This window comes from Electrophorus electricus, chromosome 14, assembly GCF_041902795.1.
Source record: "Electrophorus electricus isolate QZ-2024a chromosome 14, ASM4190279v1, whole genome shotgun sequence".
In the NCBI taxonomy this organism is placed as follows: domain Eukaryota; kingdom Metazoa; phylum Chordata; class Actinopteri; order Gymnotiformes; family Gymnotidae; genus Electrophorus; species Electrophorus electricus.
The window spans coordinates 26,099,684-26,115,000 of record NC_137510.1 but is presented as its reverse complement, the minus strand read 5'-3'; the positions used below and the strand labels follow the sequence as shown (position 1 = coordinate 26,115,000).

The 15,317-nt window shown below is 47.4% G+C and overlaps 1 protein-coding gene and 1 long non-coding RNA gene across 3 annotated transcripts in view; both read right to left on the bottom strand.

Annotated features, from left to right (window-relative positions):
- The window catches only part of LOC113589548 (uncharacterized), a 7,935-nt gene extending 1,453 nt beyond the window's left edge, over window positions 1-6,482 (bottom strand). Inside the window, exons 1-4 of one of the 2 annotated variants that reach the window (XR_004776623.2) lie at window positions 3,363-3,571; window positions 3,207-3,250; window positions 1,805-1,987; window positions 1-758 (exon numbers count right to left, since the gene is read on the bottom strand). The exon at window positions 1-758 is cut by the window's left edge and continues 1,453 nt beyond it. This is a non-coding gene — a long non-coding RNA (uncharacterized LOC113589548). Of the gene's footprint in view, window positions 759-1,804; window positions 1,988-3,206; window positions 3,251-3,362; window positions 3,572-6,406 lie in introns of those variants that run through there. The other variant, XR_014116967.1, reaches the window with a different exon arrangement.
- Window positions 6,483-7,624: 1,142 nt separating this feature from the next.
- On the bottom strand, window positions 7,625-11,390 carry rps19 (ribosomal protein S19). The gene is made up of 6 exons (XM_027029272.3): window positions 11,331-11,390; window positions 10,573-10,649; window positions 10,346-10,446; window positions 8,820-9,003; window positions 8,253-8,307; window positions 7,625-7,678 (listed from the first exon to the last, which is right to left on the bottom strand). The coding sequence occupies exons 2-6, from the start codon at window positions 10,647-10,649 to the stop codon at window positions 7,652-7,654; spliced, it is 444 nt and encodes a 147-aa protein (XP_026885073.1). The 5' UTR covers window positions 11,331-11,390; the 3' UTR covers window positions 7,625-7,651.
- Window positions 11,391-15,317: the final 3,927 nt, after the last annotated feature.

The window sequence follows — 15,317 nt, the reverse complement described above, 5'->3', positions numbered from 1 at the left end:
CTGGACGAAGGACTGAGAGAGAGAAACACACAAGAAGAGAGAGAGAGAGAGAGAGAGAGAGAGAGAGAGAGACAGAGAGTGTTTACAGTATTCCAGTACATAAGCAGAGAGCAGCATGGCCAGGGATGCAAATAGACTTCCCATCAGGTGAAGGGCCCTAGACACACAAACAAGAGTACAGCAGAGAACTGGGCCAGAGACGAGGGCACATGTGAGTGAGTGAGGGAGTGAGGATGTGATAGAGGACATAAGGTTTGAGTACACACTCACGCGTACACACTCACGCACACACTCCCAGTCAGCCTACGGTCAGTGAGGTCATGTCCTGAACCTACACTCTTCAGGGGTATTAGCAGTTATTGTGTCATGCGGTCCTGTTACTCAGCAGTTCCTGTGTGAACGCATCACTCGGGGCGATGCGTCACCGTGATCTAGTGTCTCCAGCTCTGACCAGTGGTGACCTCACACCACACACACCACACACACCACACACTCCACTGTTGAAAAATAGAGAGAACAATGTGAAGGGCGATTGATCTGTATGGTAGGGGAAGTAATGCATTTATTCTGAGTGTTAGAATTACCCCTCCCTGCCTCTCCTCCTATAGCCCTCCCATTAGTCTGCATTTCCCCGCCTCCTCTCTGGCTCCTCCCCCTGCTGCACTGTGGGTCCCGCCTTCTCTCTGACTCCTCCCCTTGCTGCTCTCCTGATCCCTCCTTCACCAGGGTTGGTGATTGAAATGGAACTGGACGAAGGACTGAGAGAGAGAAACACACAAGAAGAGAGAGAGAGAGAGAGAGAGAGAGAGAGAGAGAGAGAGAGAGACAGAGAGTGTTTACAGTATTCCAGTACATAAGCAGAGAGCAGCATGGCCAGGGATGCAAATAGACTTCCCATCAGGTGAAGGGCCCTAGACACACAAACAAGAGTACAGCAGAGAACTGGGCCAGAGACGAGGGCACATGTGAGTAAGTGAGGGAGTGAGGATGTGATAGAGGACATAAGGTTTGAGTATGAAATCTAGAGAAATTAGGACACATACGAAAGGCATAAAGGTAATTATGGGTGCAAACAACAAGTGTTTAGGCAGGTCTGGGCCTTTATAAAGGGTTGCTCTCCTTATCATGGAAATGCTGTGTATTGTTGGATTAACATGTCACCCTCAGGAACCCCAGCAAAGATCACAGGCGCTTAATAAAAACTCTCAGCAACCCCAGCAAAAGGTCAAAGGTGAGCGTTTAGCACATTCTTACGGCGGCGGGAATACGTTAGGCACTCCCTGATCAAAGCTTTAAGCAGCTGTGCTCATTTCATTTGAGCTCCAGAAAGTAAAACTTCTGTCCCGTAATACACAACAGTGGATGAGATGAGGAGACCGAGTCTGGAGTGCAAAGGTCATATGTTAATGTGGTGAGCTGGAGCCTTCATTTGAATGCACACCCCCACACTGGGAATAAACCATGTGTTCATACTGCTGGCTGGAACTGTGGTTGCCCTAACCACAACTGAACCCCCCCACACATTCTCTCTCTCTCTCTCTCTCTCTCTCACACACACACACACACACACACACACACACACACACACACACACACAGGGTGGTTGGCAACGACATACTGACACATCGCACTGCTAATGGCCCTAAGTTGATGTGTACAGGTATATCTTTCTCCATGATCAAGCACTGAAAGAGGAGAGAAGAGAAGAGAAGAGAAGAGAAGAGAAGAGAAGAGGGGAGGGGAGGGGAGGGGAGGAGTGCTGCAGTGTCATTCCAGTGATAACCACACCACCACATCTACCTACAGCACGAGGCAGAGACGCTCCATGTCTCCACCCCTCCGTACTCCACTCTCCTCTGTCCCACTTCTCCTCTTTTCCAGACGGCTGCGACGCTGCATTGTTATTCATGAAATTCTGTGTGTTCCGCCGTGCCGCTCCAAAGCTCGGTCCAGCGCGACCAGCAGCTGCCGTAAGAGAAAGGCCTGCCTGTGATGAAATATGGAATAAAGAGTCATTCATTTGTCATCAGGCAGGGCCACACGGCCCTCCCCATTATTAAGGTAGTGGACGGCCCCGGGCTAGTGCATGTTACATTAAACTCCTGTCTGTTGATGCTAGCGTGGGGGGGTTGATCCTGGACTGATTCGGGACATATGCACATCACTAATGGAATAAACGAATCTAGCTGTCGGGCTCCATGGAAACATGCCGCACTCACCTACGTGGTTTATGGAGAACGACGGTGCACCTGCACAGGTACAGAGCTCATTACAAGCCGCATTTAAGGCAGCAGGGAGCACTTCCTAAAGAGGCTCTTCAGCGCGTCCTATTGTGAAGAGCCAAACTTTGTCCTCTCCCTAGTTTGACTCTGTTATTAGCATTGTGTGTGTGTGTGTGTGTGTGTGTGCATGCTGCTGTGGGTCTTCTCCCTCAGAGTCAGGCTGCATGCACAGTGGCAGGGTGCTACAGAACTGTACGAGACGACTGCTGGAGGACGAGACCATGCACGAGCGCCACGTGCACGAGCACCACGTGCACGCCTCCAGCGCTTCAAGAGGGAGCGCGACAGGGCGGAAGAGCCTGGAGGGAGCTGGTCGTAGCGAGCAGACCCGACCTGCTGGCGCACGGGCTAGAGGGTAATATTAATACTGTAAATATTTGGAGAGAGAGAGAGAGAGCGATGGAAATAAGGTCAGCAAGAGAACTGGTGAGAAAGACAGAGGTGCAGGCATGGACGGGATAGAGAAACACAGAGAGCGAGAAAGAGAGAGACAGAGAGAGAGAGATAAGGAGAGAAATCCAGGTCACAGCAACACACCAGTCATGTTAATGGGAGGAAAAAACAAAGCAAAAAAAGAGAGAGAGAGAGAGAGAGAGAGAGGGAGAGAGAGGGAGAGAGAGAGAGGGAGAGAGAGAGAGGGAGAGAGAGGGAGAGAGAGAGAGAGAGAGAGAGAGAGAGAGGCCAAAAGAAAGGTGTTGGAGGAAAGAGAGTGTTTACAGATGAAGCAAGAGGCTTAACCATGGAATGAGTTCAGGTATGTGCCCTGAGGGGAGAAAAACTGGGGGGGCCAGGTGACTGTGTGTGTGTGTGTGTGTGTGTGTGTGTGTGTGTGTGTGTGTGTGTGTGAGAGAGAGAGAGAGAGAGAGAGACAGATTAGAAACAAAAGCCCTCCAAAGCTCTGGCAAACTTTAAACACACACTTACCATCCATCTTATCTCCCACCCACTCCTGCTTGAGAACGGCATACCTGAGCCATGAACGGGGAACAGGGAGAGGGGGAGGTGTAAGTAGGACGATGGTGTTTATCTTTTCAGGTTACCAGAACGGCCGCTAACGCTGAGCCTCGGCACAAAACTCACCTGCAGGGCTGTGATATCATTAGCATACGAAACTTCTCCAACTCCACAAGCGCCAATTATCTCTCAGTGCCCTGCAGTCACGGAGGTGATGGTTCCCATGAACAAGTGCTCTGTAATTCACACGCGTGTCTGCGGCACCACGGGGACAGAGCGAACTACAGCAGCCAGCAAACACAGGCTTATCTGGCTCTGCTACTGGCCAGCACAGGAAGAGAGCCTGGTAAATATTTAATGGTGGCCTGTTGCAAAATTCATGTTTGTGGAATGGGGGGGGGGGGGGGTGAGCAGTGCGCTATGAGGAGAGGAGAGGAGGAGGAGAGGAGGAGGAGAGGAGGAGGAGAGGGGAGACTTGAAAGCAGAAGACCTGAGGGCAGGCCTGTTAGCACAGGAGTGAGTCCGAGGGTGACGGAGGGCATTCAACAGTGAGAACTGGCCCAAACAGCAGCTAGCGGAAGCCATTGTGCACACCCAACGACAGCTTACACGCACAGATGTGTCCTTCAGTCCACTGACAGCCATGTACAATTGGTTTCCAACAAAAACCCGACAGCACTGCTTATAAGAGACTAAGTTTAACTGAAAAACGTTGGTCTTTGGCTTCGCTGTGTGTGTGTACACACAGTGTGACATTGTGCATAACCAACTAACAGCGACCACTGTTGCTGGTACTAGCCACCGGGCCCTGCTGGTTCCAGTCCAGGGACCCAAACCCACCCAACCGGAACCCTCGCTACTGAACGTACGGCCACAGGGAAGCAACAGGCTTACAGCTGAAAGGGACCAAAAGGGGAAAAGTGAGTGGAGGAGTCAAAAATGAGGGGGAGGAGTCAGAGAGATCAAGAGCTCGAGAATAGGAGAATTTAGGAGAATGTGTGAGGTGGACATGGGAGATAAGCTTACATTGGTTATCAGGGTTTGCCGTTACATCTATTGGGATAGTTTTGGAGCGAAGCCAGACACAGACCCCCCAACCCCCAGGGCATCACGCAGGGGGCGTGTCTCGGTGCTGTGGCAGGCAGGTACAGATAGCGTCGTAGCACGCCTGGAGATTATCCAGTTCACGGTTCCATGACTTCACAAAGCAGGCATGTACAGCAGCTATAATAATGGATCACAGATCACAGCTTTAAAAGGTCTTGCTTTGGCTTGTGCTGGCTGGTGGATCTCTATTGTGCATCCCCTGCCTTATTTCACAATCTATCCCATCATCCCCAGTCCACTGAACCCAGGGCTCACTAGCACTGCTGGAGTCTCTGCTCTCCTATTCTCCATGGACACACACACATACATTCACTGTGCCTTACATCTGTTCTCTACTCTTATAGCAGGTGTGTGATTCACCAAGTCCAAACCCACGTGTTGGTCCGCCCCCACACACAGGGAACCAGCTGGCACTGAGGGGCAGTCTGATGGCGTCTTGCCCTGGCAAAGTGGGAGAGAAACTGTTGGGGCAGTCGGGGAGATGGGCAGACCAGGCTCTCGTGTGCTGCCATTTGTTTAGCTGATGAGCTGTAGGAGAGGTTACCCGTCTCTTCACACGCCAGTCCAGACCAGCAGCGACAGGCTTGCTTTAATGAGAAGTGTTTGGATTATCTTAGGAGCCATATAGCAATTGTGGGGTGGGGACTAAAAGACTCAGAGAGAGAGGCAGGAGAGCAGGAGAGAGGAGAGAGAGAGAGAGAGAGAGAGAGAGAGAGAGAGAGAGAGAGAGGCAGGGAGGGGGGAATATTTACCCACACTGCATTGTGTGAAAGAAAAACATTGTGCTTATATATTCCATCGTTAAAAAAAAAAATGCTCCAGACCACCCTTACATACAACAATGCAGTTCCAAAGAGGAAAGAGAAAATTGGTTTAACAGGAAGAGAAGACTAGCCTAGTCTTTTTAGCTAATCTGAGAGCTACTCCACCCAGGGGAGCCGCCCGTCCTCGCTGCTTAGAGAGGAGACCCTGATGGCGACTGCACTGTTTCCCAGCAGGCACTTGCTCCCTCTTCTCGCGAGGTCTGGAGCGGCCTGCTCGCACGTGGCCTCTCCTCTACGGAAATTCACACGTGTGCCTCGTATTGCAATTTTATATCACAAACATGTGCTGCGTGTTTTTTTAATTTCATTTATTTATTTTGCAATGATTCAAATGCATTACAGCACTTTACTAAATAAGAACTGCGGTAATTATAGGAGCGTCGGTGCTCCCGTAATCAGCGAAATGCAAAGTTTATTCGGGACGGTTACCGGTGCACCTCTCTCGCGCACCAGACAAACGCCGACAGTGGAGGACGTTGCATTTTCCCACTACTAACGTGCCGCGTGCGTCCTCACTGAGCTTTCCCGAACAACCGGCGACGGTGGCACGCGTGCAAACAGCCAGCATTCCTCGCATTCGCGTGTGACCCTCAAGGACGTGTTTATTCGTCTCCCTCGCGGCCTAATTACAGGCTACAGAGAGAAGGGCGTGTGGGGGACGGAAACAGCCGGTACAGAAAACCCAGCAGCGCGAGGGAAGCACGTGAGCAGGTGATGAGGGGTTCCGTTAACAACGTTAAGCACTTCACCGCGGGTACGCACGCGGGACCGGGCAGGGTGTCGCGTAGCCAACACGGAGTGACTTTCTCTTTCCCCCCAAATCACTTGAATGCACGCACACACACACACACGCGGGTGAGTAAACACAATGTGCAAACACCAACGTTTACTGACACCCAAACGATAAAATGAACGCGCCGTCTGTGGAGACTCCATGCTTTTTCGCACGAAAGGTTTCCAGCCCGGAGTGATGGATGACTAACGCACATTCACGAGGGCAGGACAGGACGACAGCCGGGTCTGTCCTGTTTACAGTATTACTATACAAAACCTTAATTTGTGTGTCATTTAGCTTTGATGTCCCGGGACAGTTACCCATGCCTACTAATGAATTTCCAATAGTACTTCCATAATTTATTCCGAGCCTAGACATAATCCACACAGCACCTTAAACTAAAAACTGCACATTAACCACACGAGCATCCATGCTTGTGCGCATTTAGCTGACTAAACACGTACCTTTTATTGCAATAATGGCACAACTGTACCCAGCACGTGTGTAGCCACTCTCAGCGTAGCTGGTGTCTCTAAGCGCTTCAGTTAAACTGCACCGGCCCGTGCATGGACGCTGCCCCCGAGGGCAACGTCCATGCACGAGGGTAAAACGGGCAGCTGCATGCGCAACACCGTCTAAAAGTACTGCACGCGGAGCTACGCAGAGAGCAACGCCAAGTAATTACTGAACACATCAGTTTTGAGCCTTAAGAAAAAAAATAATTAACCACAGATGCTTTCAGACTCATGCCATACTATGCTAAACGGAGACCAGTTTCCATTTTATGAACGTATCACTTTAATCATATATTTAATTACTTTCTGTAGACCACAGAAACCATCAGCAACGCTCATACCATGTCATTTGTCTCCCCCTGGCGGCCAATACAAGTGCTGCACAAATCAGACCTAACATAATGAAGCCGAAATTTGATTTCTAGTTAATTTTCTCATCAGTCATGAACAATAATTACGTCGCGGATCTGACATGAAAGATGCTTCGCGCTTGACGACAACGAAGCACCAATTACTCTATTATTCTCCGAGCAGAACAAGCACAAAGTCGTGGCAGGGTTCATCTAGTCCCATAAATGGAGCGAGCTCTTCCTGAGGGATTTACCTGAACTAGTCGGATCCTGTGCAGGTAGTTTTATGAAAAGCCAGTCAAGACCAGTAGGTGATTAAAGCGAAGTCCATCAACATGCAATTAAAGTGTCCATCCAAATCTGACCACGAGGAGGTGCTGTAACTTACGAACCCAGCTAATGGCTGCATCCAAGGTGCGCAATGACCTTAAAGCTATTTATTAGTCGATAAAGCACAGTTCCTTCCTGTAAAGCGAACCGTCTCACTTGGATTACTCCAAACGTGCGCATTACGCCGTACTCCGCAAGCGAGGAGGTGTATGCACCATTAGTAATGCAACCTTTCTGCTGGCAAATGCCAACTTCAGCCCCCTGCAGTAGCTACGAGCACCTCCAAGGACTCGAGAGCCCGTCTGATTGATTTAGACGAATGTGGAAAATTATTCTTCATAACAGCTACACATCTGACATTTTTAAAAAGGTGAGAGTTCTGAAATCAGTTAAGATTTAAAAGAAAATACAGGCAGACTTGCTCCCTACATTCAAATGAGCACACAAAGAATTTCAACCACAAACCAGAAACCACAAGAGTCAGGTCTGACTTTCTCAGAGTTTATTACACATTTCAGGACTTCTTGCTTGCAGCCGCAACCTGGCAGGGGACAGAAGAGAGCCAGGCGTTAGAAGACCACCACGACGCGAATGGGAGAAAGAGACACTCAAGGGTCGCCCCCCCCCCAAACTGTGACGCGTTCGTAAGGTCACATGAGCCGCATGAGCACTGCTAACGCAGCTCTGTGCAAGGCCGGCGAGACACATGCACACCCGCGCTGGCCATTAGGGAGAGTGCGGCAGAAGTGTGCAGCGCCACGCGGGCCAACCGGCATTTCTAGATCTTCGTTTGTCTGCCACAACCAGGGAAAGTCACGCTCGCAGCGCTACCAACTGTGCTGGGCTGCCTGAGCAGACGCCGGGGTCAGGGACAAACAGACCGGGGACGTGACCCCTTCGCAGTACTTACTGCTCTTGTACAGGCAGCAACACTTTCAACAGAGCGATGAAGACACAGCTCAATGGTGGCGGTTATTTTGGTTTTTTTTGCTTTTCTCCCTCCCAGTTATGGACAAATGTGCATCTGGGCAGACCCAGTAGACTAGTGTGGTAAGGGGAGGGGGCGTTGTGTGTGTGTGTGTGAGGAGTGAGAACGAATGTGTGTGAACGCTCACCTGGCCAGCAATTCTATCCAGGTCCCTGGTACCCTGTGGAGTCAGTCTGCGGCCACTGTGAGGAGAAAGATGCGTTAGGACGGCCGTGATGCACAGGATGAAAGACGCACAAACATACAGACAGCACCCAGGTCATTAAAGAGTTACGCCTTTTTGCTGACTTACAGTTCTGACTGAACACAGCTTGAGTAATTGAGGGTTAAAGGTGTTGTTCAGGGACCCAACAGTTGCAACCTGGCAGTGGTGGGAATTGAACTGGTAACTTTCTGATTATTAGTCCAGTACCTTAACCACTGAGACACCACTGTCCACAACAGATATGAAAGTAACCGAAAAGCAGACAGAAAACTGGTGACAACATCAAAGAGAACGAATACAAACAAAAAGACCAAGAAACTCATCTGGGCACAAAAAAGGGGTTTCAAGCAAAGGAGACGTGCACACTCACGCGCGCGCGCGCACACACACACACACACACACACACACACACACACACACACACACACACGACTGAAGCACAATGACCAGAGCGTGGACGCGTGCGGCTGCACTGGATAGCACGCTCACCCATTGGGGTCCTTTTCCACCATCTTCAGGGCCTCCAGGGCCTGGAGCACCTTACGCGCCACGTTCTTGGAGGCCACGCTGAAGTGTGAGGGACACACGCCGTTCCTCTTTCGCCCACCGTAGATCTTGATCATGGACCCCACGCCCACACCCCCGCGCAGGTACAGGTGACGAACCGTGGAGGCTGAGGATGGAGGAGGAAGGAGGTCAGTGCAGCGAAAACGGAGTGGTACTTGGGTATCGGAACTCTTCAAATCCGGGACCCATTTAGTAACTGTTAACATTTAGCAGAACAGATATTGGAACGGAGTACAAGGTCAAGAGAGGACAGAAATCTACAGTATCTGACCTTGAGTATCCATGTCCATTCATTATTTAACTACACTGTTATTGCAAAACGCAGAACCAAAATTAACATTCAAGACCTCTGCTAGAGAAACTGCGAGGGCAAGGTTAACAGAGAGCCCTTTATAAGGGCATTTAAGTTGTTACCCAACTCCAGCAGCCTGCCTAGGCGACTCAATGCAAGGTATGAGAAAATTTTAAACCTTGGTTGCCAACTGTTGCAAACTAAACGATCAGCTCCCCAAAAAAAGCAACCTAAAAGCTATAGCGCAAATGAACACAATTCTGTTTTTAAAAGCTCAACCGAAACATTACGTGATGCTTTTCTGCACATTTGAGTGGAAAATCAGCACTGCCACATCAACTACAAACTGAGGACAACCAATCAAATCCTAGCAAACTGAACACAACCGATCAAATCCTAGCAAACTGCGCACAACCGATCAAATCCTAGCAAACTGAACACAACCGATCAAATCCTAGCAAACTGAGCACACCGATCAAATCCTAGCAAACTGAACACAACTGATCAAATCCTAGAATGGACTGAACTGCTCAATTTGGCTTTCTATTGTGTTCTGGCAGATCTTAAAGTCAACAACATCCATCATAACAGGCAAACTTAAGAACAGCAGGAAAGCATCACCACCCAAAACTGGCGAAGGGTGACGCGCAAATCCATCCATCAGTCATACGGAATGTAGAAACGACAGCATGAAGCAAAGCGTGGGCAAGGCTGTACTTTTCTCCCTGCAGTGTCCTCTACAGGACCTGCTCCGGAGTTCTGCACGTTTGGCTGTCTAATAACTCGAGCTAATCGGCCTAGTTTGCACGGAAACCCACTGCGAGCGTTGCCAGCCGACAAGCCGTAACCCTGACAAGAGACCGCAACAGCGATTACTGTGATTAACAGCACTTAGCACATTAATAGTGTTAGGAAAGAAACTCAAGTAATTTGTCATGCTGAGCAAACAAAGTTTTTAAAGGAATGTACAATATAAATGTCAGGTTAGAGACAGCAGATAATTCTGTGGTGTACAGAAGCAATGTTTTGATTTAATAACCCCAGTCACTCATTTGGTGACTGGTGCTATTTAACGACAAATCTTTGAACATTACTCTGCACACTACTGACCGCCGTTATGATGTGCATCAGGAAGGCAGGGAGGAGTGGTACTCACCAGCTCTGATGTAGAACCAGTTGTCATCACATGGGGCCAGCTCCTTGTGCTTAGCCAGCTTAACAATGTCCACCCAGTCTGGCACCTTCAGTTTCCCTGACCTTTCAGAAAGAGGAGGACTTAAGACGCTTTCTGGAGGGTTTTGATTGAACACAATACTAGCAGCATCACCTCACTGGTGATACTGGAACCAGCATTATAAAGGTGTCCAAGAGCCGACTACCTACTTTTTCAGGAAGGCTGCCAGCGCACGGACAAACTCCTGCTGGTTGACGTCTTTTACCGTAACACCACCGCCGGGCATCTGAAACACGGAGATGTACTTACGCCTCAGCACGCGCTACGGGTCAGTCTGTAGTTACACCTCAGCGCCTCGCGGCGTGACGCGCGCTACCGGTTAACTCAGATACCGGTAGCTCGCACAGCTAATACAATGAAAAGCGATCTGGCTACGTTCAGGACTCGATCTAAAAGCGGATAGCATCAATGTATAAAATATGAGTCCTCACTCCACTTGAAAGGCGGATACCATCACATAATGTGTAAAACATGACTTATTACTCCACTTTAGCGCCAGCCACAGCATCGTTAGGGCTCGTGCACTCCAACAGGCGTTATGTAGCCTGTTAGCTAACGATGCGAAAACACAAACGGACAAAACACGAATAAACAGAAACGAGCCTCGGATCACTAGTGTCCGTCACTGGTCAGTGATCTCACCGGCGCTTTGGCCTCAGAGCCGCTACCTCAGGACAAAAGTGAAGCTTTCAACAGCGAAGCTAACCAGGCCTGAGGACGACACTGCATGGGGGCAGCCATTACAACACGTTTATGTTCAAAACCGAGCCCTTATAACTCAACCTTCCCTCCTGTGAGGCGTAAGAGGACATAAGATTAGACGCGTAAATAATTTATAATGCGTTTCGAGCAGATACACCGCTTTAATCGTGCATTTCGAAGAGCAGGAATAAAGACACAACACTACCTTGCTTGTGGATAGCAAAAGAAAGAGGGTACGGCGGGGTTTCCTACCGGTGTTTGCAGGGGCAAATCACGCACATTATCGCGAGATAAGAGCGGCATTGCGCGCCTCCGACAGCATATTCGTGCACGTCTGCGCAGGCAATGTGCAGAGCAGATGTAGTTTATATATATATATATATATATATATATATATATATATATATATATATATATATATATATATATATATGCATGGGCTAAATTGTAATATTAATCGTGTGAATGTATGAAGGTCTGTGTGCGTGTGTGTGTGACTGAGTGAGTGAGTGAGCGAGAGAGATTACTTGTATAACTTTTTATATAACTTATAATTATATAACTTCTCCTGAACTATCTGACTTATCAAAAGGTCTAAAATGTGTACCTACAAGGCCACCAATGAAGGTAAGTCCATTACAGATAGTGTTTAAGACTACATGCTCATTTAAATACTTATTCTATACACACGTGACAGCAGAGGAAACCTTGACTTCTCTAAATACACCTCAGGCAGGTCTCCCTGTACACCTCCTACAGGGCAATGTAAAGCATTAGATTTTTATATTAATACCTGTGGAAGAGAAATTAATAACAAATTTAAAACATTAATAATTCTGGACATATCTGCTTATATCTGCTTGTTCCTGCCCAACAGAAATAATATCCCGGTTTCTAGATGACATTTTTCAACCAGTTGTTCAGTCCTTACCTCCATATGTTAAAGACTTCTCACATGTTCTACAGATCCTGGAACACCTGAAAGAACAAACACTAACTGCCAACTCTTTGCTTTTTTCAGTGGACATTAAAAGTTTGTACCCAGTCATCCCTAATGAAGAGGGTTTGAGAACTTTAAAACATGTTCTTGATGAAAGGCCTGAGAAAAGTCCTCCCACAGATGTTCTTTTAAGACTTGTGACTTGTGTTAGCTGTAAATTATTTCACCTTTGACTCCCAGCACCACTCACAGAACAGAAGAGTTAGCATGTGTGCTAAAATGGGGCCACCCTATACAAACCTGTCCTTGGATTTGTTGAGAAACATTTTTTTGAGTGATATTATCAATATTCTGGATCTGTACCCTTAGTGTCTGAGATACACCGATGACATTTTTGGTGTTACTACACGCACATTAGAAAACCTCCAACTGTTCATTTCTTCATTCTCAGAGTTCCTCCCAGCTATTGAATATATGTGGAGTATATCACATCCTGGCATGAGGATCTTATTGGATGTTTCACTGAAATTTGCTAATCCTTGTTTCAATACCACCATCTATTATAAACCTGCAGACTCTTATTCCTACTCACAATACAATTCTTCACATTGCAAGGCCTATAAAAACTCCATCCCTTACTGACAGCTACTGACACTTAAACACATTTGCAGTGAGGATGAAGACATCCACCAGAAAAGTATGGAAATGTGCGACTATCTTCAGAACTGTGGGTTCCCTGAGGAACTGGTAGATGACACCTGTTCAGAGTAGACGCACTGACCTGTATACAGTTTGGTAAGACTACAAGAATCCTCTTGGTTCTGACTTATTATCCTACTAATAAAACAGTGGTTGATATTATACTGAAACACGTCAGAATCCTCCAGGATGATACAGAGACCACGTTGCTTTTAAGGATCCTCCACCAATCTCCTACAGACGAGACAAATACATCAAGGACGTGCTCCTCAAGAGCAAGATGAATGACCGGTCAGATGATTACTGTGGTACTGTAGCCTGTAACCACTCTAGATATGCTACATGTACATTTATTAACACAGCCACTAAAATAACTGGCACTAAAGGATCAGCTATCATCCCCTGTTCCTCATCCTGCATCACTGTGGGAGTTTGTCTACTGTGTTACTGTAAGAGACTTTATACTGGAGAGACCAAGAGAAGACTCACTGATCAGTTTGTTGAACACCTTCAGACCTTCAGAGTTAAGCATTTTAATAGTAATGGACGCTGCTTCAGTGACATATCTGCTAGTCATTGCTATGGCAGCAATGAAGTTAAGAAAATGGGAATTTAGACCCCATGGAAATGAATGTCATGGCTCAAACTTCTACTGTTCCATATATACATTGGTTCCTCCTGACACTAATTCAGAAGCACTTTGCTCGCAGGACCTCTGTCTGAATCGTCCTACAGTACAGTACAGTTACTCTTATAACTGTACACAGCCATCTTCAGTTTACAGTGTGGGGTTTTTGACTGAACATATTACAGTTAGTTCCTGTTAGAATGTTTGTTTTTTGCCATTCAATTTAAACTCATGTTTTCCAATTATATTCCAGGTTGCATAATCCCTCCTAAAAACACACTGTTGGCAGCCTGTAGGTTGACAAAATGTTGGATTTCATTTTTGTTTCATCACCTCTATTTATTTGTCTACATTCATTCTGCTGTCCCCGTTTTGCTCACACATTGTTGAGTGAAGACGCATGGCCACACAGTTGCCAGGAACATTTAACAGAAAAGTGGGAAACTTAAATGTAGTGTCTTCTGTTTGATAAATGAACTGGAGCATGTGGAGAGAACTGTAACCGAGCTTTGGTTTACCCTCTAGATTTGTTTGCATTACAAATGTCACTTTGATATTTTAGGCCGTCATTTCATTACAAATCCCTGATTCTCAAAATGAATGAATTTAAAGTAACATTGGTTTTATGTAAGAAAATATTCTGGGACAATAAATGACTAACTGAAAAATGCCATGTGCGTGTCTGTTCAACAGCCTCTGCACTGCAGAAGCTCCAGGTTCACACAGATGAAGGATGTTGGTGTAATGAGGACACATTAGGTTCACGACCAGAACCAGAATGTTTACTCACGAAGCACACAACCGCTTTTGATGTGCTACAAGGAAACATATTAACACAGCCACTAACATAACGAAATATATATATATAAGCTCTTCCCAGCAGGACTACACTCGTCTGCACAGAGATCTCAGAGGTTGTTCCTGCGGTCTGTTGGAGCCATCCTCCCAGTTTGAGGGTCACAGTCCCCACTGCTCTGATCTATCCATCCTTCCTCTCCGACTTGGCTGGTGTGACTGGCTGGTAAGGGCTCATCCACGATTTTCCCTCCCTCTGTGCTCCTCCTGGATGAAGAAATGATGGAGATCCAGAATCTGATGACTTTCTCTGCACATCACACAACTCCCTGCAGTTTATGCTTGACATGCTAAAACGCAGAGCCAAACCGGATGGAGACGGAGGAAGTGGAGTGGGTTTCGGCACAGCCGGGTAGAACTGGACCTGCGGTATTTGCCCAGATGTCTTGAGGTGATGCAGGAAACAAAGGCCTTGTTGGGCCTTCTTCATAACTGCAGTGCTGTGTGTGTCCTATCTGAGATCCGGCTGACTGGTGTTTCAGGGCACCATTAAGACACTTCTGCTGACCATGGAACCACGAATTTCCAGTGGTGACTTCTCAAATCAACAGTTAACTCCACAGTTTGTGGTGCATTCAATTCCAGACCATAAAACCGGGTTCCTTACTTTCTCCCAGCATGTGGACTGGTTGTTTCAGACGGGACTGACGAGAGAAGTGCCTTCAATGACCTTAAGAAGGTCAACAGAATCACTGCTAGAAGAACAGTCACTGGTGTGAAGTAGGCAGAGAGTACAGTACACGGCCCTGTGGGGAGTCAATATCCACAAACCTGTAAAATCTCTATTATGAAAACTGTGAAGGGTCCCAGAGGATATCAGATGTCAATCAATTGGCCTGTATGTGTGAATCATTAAAAAATTCACTTTGTCTGGATTGAAGACTCACTTCATTCAAGCAACACCTGTCAGATTGGGAAACTGAAGGAAAACAGGGAAAATGCAGACCAAAGACCGTCTAATCAAATTAAAGCTAAAATTCTAGATATGCGCACTATAGGATCAATTATGAGGAAAACAAAGATGGACCGCACCACCCAGACACTGCCTACACAAGGCTGTCCCTCACAAC

Excerpts from the sequence above, each read along its gene's own strand:
- rps19 (XM_027029272.3), bottom strand. The coding sequence starts at position 10,649 with ATGCCCGGCGGTGGTGTTACGGTAAAAGACGTCAACCAGCAGGAGTTT. Across the intron at positions 9,004-10,345 it reads CTGGTTCTACATCAGAGCTG|CCTCCACGGTTCGTCACCTG; the intron begins GTGAGTACCACT and ends CTCCATCCTCAG. Across the intron at positions 8,308-8,819 it reads GTGGAAAAGGACCCCAATGG|TGGCCGCAGACTGACTCCAC; the intron begins GTGAGCGTGCTA and ends TTCTCCTCACAG.